Source organism: Lemur catta, chromosome 7 (assembly GCF_020740605.2).
Source record: "Lemur catta isolate mLemCat1 chromosome 7, mLemCat1.pri, whole genome shotgun sequence".
Lineage (NCBI taxonomy): Eukaryota > Metazoa > Chordata > Mammalia > Primates > Lemuridae > Lemur > Lemur catta.
Window position 1 is genome coordinate 98,755,630 of NC_059134.1, and position 11,189 is coordinate 98,766,818.

At 55.6% G+C, this 11,189-nt stretch overlaps 1 protein-coding gene across 1 annotated transcript; it reads left to right on the forward strand.

Annotated features, from left to right (window-relative positions):
- Window positions 1-206: 206 nt before the first annotated feature.
- LOC123642154 (pepsin F-like) lies at window positions 207-10,171 on the forward strand. The gene is made up of 10 exons (XM_045557064.1): window positions 207-259; window positions 1,367-1,526; window positions 2,434-2,551; window positions 2,637-2,755; window positions 3,945-4,144; window positions 6,195-6,311; window positions 7,851-7,995; window positions 8,078-8,176; window positions 9,355-9,512; window positions 10,006-10,171. Exons 1-10 carry the CDS (start codon window positions 207-209, stop codon window positions 10,169-10,171), a joined length of 1,335 nt encoding a protein of 444 aa, XP_045413020.1.
- The last annotated feature ends 1,018 nt before the right edge of the window (window positions 10,172-11,189 follow it).

The following is an 11,189-nucleotide window of genomic DNA, read 5'->3' on the forward strand; positions in this document are numbered from 1 at the left end:
TGAGAATTTTCTGGGTCTCCTCTGCACAAACAGTCATGGGGGTAAAGATCTTATCAGGAAAGTTTGCATTTCTTACAAGTCCAAGTAGTAGCCCTTAAGGGGATGATTAGGGCAGATCTGAGCATGTTTAAAATGAGCAACCTTTGACAGCCACCGCATACTCAGAACTTTCTCTTTCCTGAGTGCTGTAAACGCAGGAAGGAAGCATGAAGTGGCTTGGGGTCCTCAGCCTGGTGGCCCTCTCAGAATGCTTGGTCAGGTAAGCTATGGGACAAGTGGCAACAGCTCTCTTTCTGGACAGTTTCTTGCCCTTTTATTCTCTCACCCTTATTCTCCTTCCAATGCAGGAGTGAAGAATGAAACTTATTCTCTGATGCTCATTAAGTTCAAGTCTCCACTTATTGACGTGTAGTTTGCCACGTGCACTGTAGGACACAGGGGTCTTGGGGTAGGCCTGAGGGGTTGCACAACTCCAGGGGCACCAGTCACATCATAAGCTATGTGAATGGCATTTCCCAGAATTGTTCAGTGCACAACCTGTGCAGCTGTATAGTAGTCCCATCTAGGAACAGTGTGTGTTCTGCATAATTTTCTAGGCCTTCTCTCCGCTCTCTGCCCTCTCTGTTTCCTTGTGTATGTGTCTCTGTGACTACATCTCTATCTCCGCATCGCTCTCCTTTATCTCTCTGTCTCTTTTGGTGTCTCTGTGTATGCAGAACTCTGTTTCTTTCTGTTTCAACTCATTCTGTTTCTCTGCCCTCTTCATTTCCCTAATTTATTCCCCACATCATCATCCTTGAGTTTTCTGACGTCCTGGCTTCCTCTCTTGGCCCTCTCTTCTGATCAGAAGGGCCACACTGATGAGCAGTGTGACCACAGCCAAGTCACAACCTACCTGCATTTCATATTCCTCACCTGTAACGAAAGGATAACGATCCCCACTGTACCTCCCTCCCAGGGCTGCTTTGAAAAGGTTGCGTTGAGATGAGCACAGCAGTGGTAATGGCTGTCACCGTCGAGACCTGCTACAGGGCAGGTGCATCGTATCCACCATCTCATTTAATACCTCCAAACATTCTATGTGAGGGGAGTATTATCATTCCACCTTTTTTACAGGTAGGGAAACTGAGGCTCAGAAAAGTCATATGACTTGCCCAAGATTATACAACAGAACCTGGATTCAAACCTAGAGCCACTGCCATGGTCTTTCCATTGTATCGGATGGCCTGTCCTCATAATAAGATAGCACTCGTTAAAATGCTCAGAAAAGGCAAAGCACAATTATAAAGCATGTGACAGTCACATTGTTGGAAGGGGCAGTCGATTGCGTCTCTTACTTGTTTCCCTTCCCAATGCTCTGTTAAAGAATCCCTCTGACGAAGGTCAAATCCATTCGAGAAAACCTCCGGGAAAACGACACGCTGAGAGATTACCTTGAGAAGTATCCTTTCAACCCCGCCAGGTTTCTTAGCAAATATCATCAGCACCGGGAAGTGGCTTTGGAGCCCATGAAGAACTACTTGGACGTGAGTATGCAGGGAGGATGGAGCTCCAGAGCGCCCCCTACGGCTCCTGCCGGGCACGGGGGCTCAGCTGGGGGTGTGAGCCGGCAGGTTAGGGGCTCCTGCAGGCAGAAACACTGGGGACAGGGACCCGTGCCCAGGGAAGAAGGCACTCGTACCCTCCGTTGTTGCTCTGCATTGATTGGGCCCAGCAATGACCAGATGCCAGGTAAACGTCCATTTCTGTGCCAATGACACGTCACTGGGCACCTGTGAGCCACAGTGGTGCTTGGTTGGGGTCTTTTTGCTCTGTCTGAACTAAGTGAATCACTAAGCTAACAGAGCCGCACAGAAGGGTGAGCCGTGTCTGATCGAATGACAACAAAACCAAGTGCAAATCCAGTTTGATGCCCTGGCTAGAGAAGTTCAGCCTCTTCGGCCCCAAGAATCACACCAATAAAAGCTACTGAGCCCTGTGGTGTGGGAGGCTATGATACACTAACAATATGGTCATTGTCACTGATAACCAAAGACCCCATCTCGTCTTCAAGAACCTGTAGCCTGGCCAGAGAAACAGGCAAAGAGTAAATCAATGTCAAATAAAAGGGCCAACTGTGTGGTATTGAGATTATGTGATTTGAGTTTGGAGGAAGGAAAGAGCACAGTGGCCTTGGTGACTTTAGGAGGGCTGCCTGGAGGAGGAGGCACTCAGGCTGGGCCTTCCAGGGTGGAAAGGATTTGGAGAGCTGCAGGGAAGGCTGGAGGGCTTCTTGAGTGAAGGCATTGGCTTGAGCAGGGGTTACAAGGCAGAGCAGTTGGAAAGTGATTTTGGGGATGCATGGGGACACCCAATGAAGGCAGGCACCCTGGGAATCAGGGGATGGCCAGGGCAGCCAGGCCTGCCCTAACCACCCCTCCCTGGCCCTGGTAGATGGTCTACGTTGGCATCATCACCATTGGAACGCCGCCTCAGGAGTTCAGGGTCATCCTTGACACAGGCTCTGCTGACTTGTGGGTGCCCTCCACCTATTGCAACAGCATGCCCTGTGGTGAGTGTCCCCTGCCCCCCATCTCCTGCCCTCCCACCCCCTCCATCCTCAGCACCTGATGGACATCCACCCCTTGTGTCTGCAGGTGGCCACCATATCTTCAAGCCTCAGCTATCCTCCACGTTCCAGACCTCGGGACGGCACATGAACATCGCCTATGGCTCCGGGCAGATATCGGGACATGTTGGCTATGACACCGTTCGGGTAACACGGGAACCAGAGGTGGAGGCAGGGCTGGCCCTAGGTGTGACCACCACTCCCCAGTCCAGATGCAGAGTCAGCAGGGAGTACCTGTCTTTCCCAAAGTCCGCCACCGGCAGGCCACCGGCCCTGTGGGGCTGTGTCCCTGGGGAGGGAGTGGCCCTGCTGGCATGCAGACTCCTCCAGGAAGCTGACCCCAGACAGCAGAAGCATCCACTGGAGGTGCCTGGGTGGAGGAGGCACGAATTGCAGCTCCCTTCCCTGTAGTTAGCACGAGGCTGACTTTGCTGGGAGCAGGAAGAGAGGCGGGCAAAACCCGCCCCCTTTCACGCTCTCACACTGTCAGCCACTGTGCACCACTTTCACTGCAGCTGCTTGTTTCATCCCCCAGCAGCCCCACGTGGCAGGCACTACTGACATCTCCATTTTACAGAGGAAGGAACAGAGAGTAAGAGCCTTGACCAAGGTCACACAGCTGGCAAGTGGCAGAGCTGGGGTGGGACTCAGGACCCACGCGGGTGTGGGGCCCCAGTCTGTGGCCTCTGGCCCAGGCCGGGAAAGGGGGTGGCCACAGGTTCAGAAGGGCCCTGCCTGACAAATGGCTTCTAACCCTTGCAGGCCTCGGAGGCCTTCGAGAATCTAAGAAAACTAGGGGACTCCCTCCTCCAAAGTGCTGAAGTATACACAGAGACACACAGATACACACACACACACACACACACACAGTTTCCCAGGCAGAACTTTCATAAGAACCCTGGTGGCGACATGATATCACGGGCAACTGTTTCCCTAGCGGGTGCAGGAAAGACCACTTTTGGAGTTCCTCCATTCCTGTCCTCAGACCCTGGCGACACCAAAAAGAAGATGACTTTACTCTCTCTAATGGTTCCTCAAGTGGGAACCGTTTGGTCACACTCAGTCTCAGTTTCCCCGCCTGGGAAAAGGGGATCAGGCCTATTAGACTAACTCCAGGTGGCATGAGGGGGAGGGGTGTTGTCAGAACCTGCAGTTCGGCCCATGTGGAACCCGCACTCTTGTTCTGGCCGGTCGTGGTCATCTGAGGTGCAGCCCCTGGCACAGCCGCCTCAGTGACCTGACCGTGGTGCTGGTGGCATCTCCTCACCCCGTCCCCCCAGCCGAGCCCCAGCCCCTCCCCCAAACGTTTACACGGGAACATCCTCCTCTCCCACAGATCGGGGGCCTTGTGGACGAAAACCAGGCACTTGGCCTGAGCCGTAAAGTGCATGGCAATTTCATGGATTTTTCAGTCTTTGATGGCATCTTGGGACTGGGCTACCCTGGCCTTGCCATTAAAGGAACCACCCCTGTCTTCGACAACCTGTGGGAAAAAGGCCTCCTTTCTGAGAACGTCTTTGCCGTCTACTTGAGCAGGTAAGTGAGCTAGACAAGCCCTTTCTTCAACTCAGCTCTAACACACTTTTGGTTGCCTGAAAATTATAGAGTATCTGACCCAGAGTTTCCTTAGAGATAGTCTAGTCCAGGGGTCAGCAAACTATAGCCTGGGGGCCAAATCTGGCCCATCACCCGTTTTTAAAAATAAAGTTTTATTGGAACACAACCATGTTCACTCCCTTACATGTTGTCTATGGCTACCTTTGCATACAGTGGCAGCGTTGAGCAGTGCAATAGAGATTGTGCAGCCCACGAAGCCCAAGACACTGACAATCCGGCCCTTTACAGAAAAAGTTTGCTGAGCCCTGTTGTCTAGTCCCGTCGTTCAATGGATGAGGAAACACGTTCGGAGAGGGGTTTGCACAAGGTTTCCCAGTCGGGTATTGGTAGTGGCAGGACTCGAACTCAGCCCTCAGGGCTCTCCCTCATGGCAGGTGGTGAATCCATCAGCAAGTCTCCCGTCACTGGGCTCAGTAAAGAAAAGCTGCAGTTCCCTGACTGGCTTAGGGTCTGGTAGGGGGTGGGGGAGAGGGGTGGAGCACAGACAAGAGAAGGACCCTGTTGACAGACTGTGTCTTCCCCACAAAGGCAGCGATTGGCGCCATAGAGTCATGCAGGAGGCGGGAGGGTGTGGTGGTTGAGGCTGTAGCTCTGGGGGCCCTGGATTCAAAGCCCGGCTCCAAACCCTGACTGTAGGCAGGTGGTTTGAACTCGCTAAGCCTCAGGAACACTTGCATCCAATCAAAGGAGATAATTGGGCACCTACTATGTGCTGGGTACCGCTCTGTACACCTGAAGCAGACAGGCAAGTAGAGAAGGCAGACACGAAATAAGTAAATAAATAAAAGAAAAAGACAATTCCAGACAGTAATTGGTTCTGTGAAAGCAATAAACCAGGCTGATAGAACAGGCAGGGGTGAGGGTGCGTTCTGAGCTGGGCGGCGGGGAGAGGGCACTCCGAGCCGGGCCCTCTGCCATGGGAAAGAGCCAGGTGTGAGACTCTGCGAGCCAGGCGTGGGGAAGCGCGAGCCCAGAGCCCAGAGGAGAACCACACGCGTGTGCAGAGCTGCGGCACCGAGGACCCGCCAGGGCACCGGCGTGGCTGGAGCCCTGGAGGGGGAGGCAGGGACGATGCCGCCCTGGGGCTTTGTCCTAAGTGGGAGCAGAGACCTCTGGCAGGGGACTAAGCAGGGAAGAGACATGATCCGACTTCCGTTTTTGAAAGCTCACCCTGGGTGCCCGCTGGAGGGTGACTGGACGGAGTGGCCGCCAGGGAAGAGAAAGGGTGGCAGCCGGACCCAGGGGAAAGGAAGAGCCATGGGGAGGCAGGCTGGGGTTGCAGGGAGAGACAACAGGATTTGCTGATGGATTCCGTGTGGGAGGAGAGGGGTCTGCAGGGATGTTCCTCCCACACTAAGATTTTACCCTGAGCCCAGGAGCAGCTACGTAATTTGCAGGGCTGGGTGCAAATGAAAATGTGGGGACCCTTGTTCAAAAAGTATTAAGAATTTCAAAACAGCAATAGCAGAGTCACAGGGCCCTGTGGATGGCATAGGTCGCAGGCCCATGAAGCCAGCCCCGTGTGAGCCTGAACACACGACCCTTGGTCCCCCTCGGGCCTCAGTTTTTCTGGAAAATGACAGCCTACACAAGGTGGAGGTCAGACGTCCCTCGCCATGGATCCTCCAACTGCAACTTAGAGTCTGCTCTGATTGCTGGAGGGGACCTGGCCCTTCTCAGAGGAGTGGGGTGGTCGGAGCCCGGCTCAGAAGCCAGACTGGTTCAAAGCTCAGCTTTGCTACTCACTAGTCATGTGTGACCAGCCCTGGGCAGGTATTCAACCTCTTTGCCTCAACCTCCCCATCCATAAAATGCAGACTGCAGCAGTGCCTACCCCCCAGGCTGTGTGAGTGTGTGGATTGGGTGAGCAATGATAGCAACCCCCTAGGCAGCGCCTGGTGTGTCGCTGAGCCTGAAGAATGCTACCCAGTATTCATGGCAACGAGCCCTTCCTCTTCTTCCTCTGCAGCAGGAGAGAGAGAGGCAGTGTGCTGATGCTCGGCGGGGTGGACCCCTCCTACTACGTCGGGAAGCTTAACTGGGTGCCAGTGTCCCAACCCCTCTACTGGCAGGTAGCCATGGACCGGTAAGCCCCTGCCTCCGATTCCTGCCCCAAGTGATGCCACACACTGCCCCACACATGCACACACACATGCACACACAGACACACATGCACACGCATGCACATGCATGCACAGACACACAAACACACGTGCACACACAGCTACACAGATAAACAGTCACAGACACATACAAACTCATGCAGTCACGAGACATACACACACACAGCCATGCCACACACGGAAGCAGCCACGCAGACGCCTGCACACACAGCGCCCCTGTGGCTCCTAATCCCTCCAGGCCTCCTGACCAGGGTCTTGATGAGAGAAGACAGACCAGGCCTGAGCTCTGGGCACCAAGAGAAGGAGCGGGGCAGCCCCACAGGGCTGGGAAGCTGGGATCCCTGCAAGAGGCCATGCAGTGTAGGGGGCCTGGCGAGCTGTGACGTGGGCAGGAAGGGTGGTCTGAGGATCAGGGAGAAACCCACCGGGCCAAACAGAGCCATGGCAAGTGACCAACTGTCCTGGTTTACCTGGGACCCAGGGGGCTTCCGCTATGCAGGACTTCCGGTTTGAAAACAGAGGAAGTCCTAGGCATACCCGGAAGGTGGGTCACCCCAGGGAGAAGATGCCCAGCAATGGAGAGAGGTCTGCCTTATTCTCAAACTGAAAGAGAATCACACAAAAAGGCAGTCCCCGCCCAGCCGCCATCCTCAGCATACCGTGGGGCCAGGGACTGTGACAGAGAATCAGGAACCTGGGAGTCCTGCAATGCCAGGGAACACAGGAACAGTAACCAACTGGATTCCGTGTGATGCCACTGGCAAAAGTTTACAATGTCCTTTGGAGGCATCTGTAGCCCCTCGGGCTGCCTTAGGCATTGCCTGGGCCACGGGCCTCAGCGTCCAAGCTGGGACTCCTGGGAGTCAACCTCTTCTGGAGCAGCCTGCAACGCCTTCCCACCACTCAGAGCATCTGCTGCCTGAGAAGGCCTCCTGCTTCACTCTGGGGCCCCGAGATTGATCAGATACCGGATACAGGTCTCCAGTTTCCCTCGTTCATTCATTCAACAAACGTTGAGCATCCACTGTGCGCCGGACACCTGAGTGGAAGCACTGAGGACACAGCCTGCTCTTACAGTCCTCACCGTCCAGTAGGGCAGCAGGATATGAACCCGTGAGTCACAGAATGATGAATCCCCACTTCGGTACCTGCTAGAAACGAGCAAGAGGATGATGAGGGTGGCGAAGAGAGAAGCCGGATCTACTTCCCCGGAAAAGTGACAATTAAGCCGGAACCTAGAGGTTGAGCAGAAATTATCCAGACAGAGGGGTGAGGGCAGTTCTAGAAAGGGAGGCCAGCATGTGCAAAGGCCCTGAGGCAAGAAACAGGCTGGAGCATTCAAGAACCGAAAGGAGGTCACAGAAGGTCAGTGTGCCCAGTCAGTGCAAAGGGAAACAGAGAGTGGGGACACGAGCTGAAGGGCTGCTCTGGGGACAGGCAGGGACGGGCAGGATGGAGGGAGGCTGTAGAGTGACCCTGGTGTCTGCTTTGCCCCGTCTCAGCATCACCCTGAATGGGACGGTTATTGCTTGTAAAGGCGGCTGCCAGGCCATTATTGATACCGGGACCTCCATGCTGACCGGCCCGCATACCTCTGTCACCAACATCAACCACAAGATCCGTGCCCTGTACTCCTACGGAGGCGAGGTAAAGGGTCTTGCCAGAGGTCGCCCGGGGCCTCCACGCACTGATGGACCAGGTGGGCCAACCTTCTCTCTCTCTCCGACAGTACAGAATCCACTGTGACACCATCGACACCCTGCCTGACATCGCCTTCATCATCAACGGCATCAGCTACCCAGTGCCGGCCAGTGCCTACACCCGGAAGGTGAGGAACGGTTGGGCTGCGGGAGGAAGAGGCCCCCCCCCGGAGGCCAAGCTGAGCCATTGCAGACCCTGCCCCGCCCCCACAACAAACACCTGCTTGGCAGGGGCACCCTGGGACACCCATCACCTCCGATAGACGTGGAGCAATAGTCACCCCGTGCTGGCACGGTGCTAGGAACAGGGCGGGAGGGACAGGATGGGCATCTGCCCCAAGCAGCTTCAGTTCAACCAGGACACTCCGAAGGCCGAACACGGGAAGTCGGCTACAGAAATGCTTGAAATATGCCAAAGGAATAGTGACAGACAGGGTTGGCTGGGGACAGTCCCAATGTGTTGTCCCACCACAGTTACTCACAGTGCTCCCTTCCCTTCTCCAAACTGTCCTGGTTCGGATGATAACTTATATGGTCACCCTAGTCCCAGGCCACAGCTTCACTTTGCTGAGCCCCAGTTCCTTCCTCTGCAAAGTAGGGTAACAGCCCCTCCCTCTGTGGGGTGCTTAGGAGGTTGACATGAAGAAGGACACGCGGGGACCACATAGTACCTGGCATGTATTTGAGGCCCATGGGGGTCAGGGAGGCTGAATCGGTTAGAAGAAAGCTGTGAGGAGAGAGGGAATGTAAACAACCCTAAGCTCCAGCCTCGCAGAGGTAGGAAGAGGCCTGCTTGGCTTAGAGGCAGGTCTACACCGGGCTGCACTCAGATGGCACCCCAGGGAGCTGGGCAGCCGGGGGCAGATGAGCTGGCAGACCAGGTGAGCCACCATGGTAGGGGGCTGGGGGCGCAGCTGGGACCAGGGAACCACCGAGGAAAGTCACCTGTCCCAGCCTGTGGTGGCTGAGGAGGCCAAGCCTGGGTCCAGCAAGGCTGCCCTGGGGTGGGCTGGGGTGCTGGGGCTCAGCCTTTAAGGATGAGGGGTGAAGAGGAGAAGGAAAGGCATTCTCGCAGTGGGAACAGCGCAAACGGGGGTCAGAGGGAGAGACACGGCCGAGTGTGTGGGAAAACACAGCGGCTCTGGGTCCTGGGTGGGCAGCTGCTCCCCCCCACCCCCCGAGAGAGAGCCTCTGGGCCCCTGGCAGAGGAGGGACACCAAGCTGAGAAGCCACCAGGACTGGATACGGAAGGGGCGGCAGGCGAGGACGCAGGCTGACCGCTGCGTGTCCCCGTGGTCTTCTCCAGGCCCACGCAGGCACCTGCTACACCAACTTCGAAAGTTTCCACAGCAAATCGCCAGAAACCAACACCTGGATCTTGGGAGACGTTTTCCTGAGGCTGTATTTCAGCGTTTTCGATCGGGCGAACAACATGATTGGCCTGGCTCCTGCGACAGCATCGCTGTAACTTCTCCAGAAAGCAGCCAGGCGCCCCCCAAACACAAACTCCAACACTCCTCCGGGGGCTGCTCGCCGGGGGGAGCTGACTTGAGCTGTGTGTGGTGCTCTGCAAAGCCCTGAGCTCAGTGGAGAATAAAAGATTTTCTTTTCAGTGGTGCTAACAGTCCTGGTCTGCTTGGGCCGGGAAGGTACATTGCAACGAAGCAGGACTCTAGAATCAAGTCCAGACCACAAGGGAGGGGGGCCAGACCCAGCTGGCTGGAAGGAAAAGGGAGGCTTATCAGGGCAGGATTCTGGGGCAGTTGCAAGAACCAGACCAGGTCCAGAGATCTTGGTGACTGGACCCCAGAAGTCACAAACCATCCACTCACTGTTTACCTCCCTCCTTTCCTTGTCTCATCTCCGATTCTCTTCACCTGATGGCTTTCTTTTCCCAGGCTTCTGCCCATGGTGGAAGACTTTGCCGCTGCCCACCCCAGGGCGTTGTGCCCTTAAGGCATCTAACCAGGAAGAAGCTCAGAGAACACCAGGGCACCGGGGAGGACTCTGATTGGTTCCCCTCAGGTCATGTGTTCAGCCCTGGACAGAGCATCATGGCCCGGGAAGAGGGTACCATGATTGGCCTGGCCTGGGACCTGGAGGTGATTGACAGCTTCCTCTAGAACCACATGGCTGGAGCTAGGGAGGAGCAGGCCCCAAAAGAAGTGGCAGAGGGGTGCTGTAGACAGGTGGAACAGTCTGTGACTGCCCCACCCACGTTTGCCACCTCTTTATGCAGAAGGACGGTAAAGGATGATTAAAAACAGATTCTCTTCTTCCCACCTTCAAAGGGCCTTTGACGGTGGCCTTCTGCTCAAGGTGGGCTCTGGGTAAGGCCCTTCACATGGGGGTGGCTCCACCCTGGCTCCCCGCAAGGCAGGCACAGGACCTGGGCCGCCAGCTCTCTGCCACCTGCAGCTGCAATGTCCATCCCAGTCCTGCTTTACACAGGGACTCCTTGGCCATTCCCACCCCACAAACACCCAGCACGGCCCTTCCCTTGGCCTCAAAGACTGTCTTGGGGAGGGGGTCTGTCATATGGAAGGGCACCAAGGGAGACAAAGCCCCCAGCCTTCCAGAGCATGGCACCCTGAGCTTCCACCGGGCACAGCCACGAAACCACTTGGTTTGAGCTGCCAGGGTTTGGGAAGTTTGGGGTGGGGGCATCGCTTCCTCCCACTTGGAGAGCCCAGGCAGAGGCCCAGGATGAGCGCAGCAGAGGTCAAAGGCAGAGGGAGGGGAGCCCAGGTGGAAGAAGGAGCAGGAAGAATAAATAAAACAGAAAATAACGCCCATCTCAATGCACAGTAATACCCTTTACTCCGGTGGGATGAACATCAGCAAAAGTGCTGTTGTCTTCCTTCCTTCGTCATCCTGTCATTCAGCACATATTTACTGAGCACCCACCATGTGTCAGGTGCTGCAGTGGACCCCTGGGGTAGAGGGCTGGCCGTTGTGTCACGAGGACAGATAAAGAGACAAATTCTAACACTTAACACTGAGGGCCTGATGGGGACCCACAGAGGTGTCGGGAGGTCGCCAAACGAGCTATGCACTGTCTTCAGGGAGCCAGGAAAAGGTTTCCAGGAAGGGTGACGTTGAGCTCAATCTTGAATGACAACCAGGAATTTCCCAGCTCTG

Excerpts from the sequence above, each read along its gene's own strand:
- LOC123642154 (XM_045557064.1), top strand. The coding sequence starts at position 207 with ATGAAGTGGCTTGGGGTCCTCAGCCTGGTGGCCCTCTCAGAATGCTTG. Across the intron at positions 260-1,366 it reads CTCTCAGAATGCTTGGTCAG|AATCCCTCTGACGAAGGTCA; the intron begins GTAAGCTATGGG and ends GCTCTGTTAAAG. Across the intron at positions 8,177-9,354 it reads CCAGTGCCTACACCCGGAAG|GCCCACGCAGGCACCTGCTA; the intron begins GTGAGGAACGGT and ends GGTCTTCTCCAG.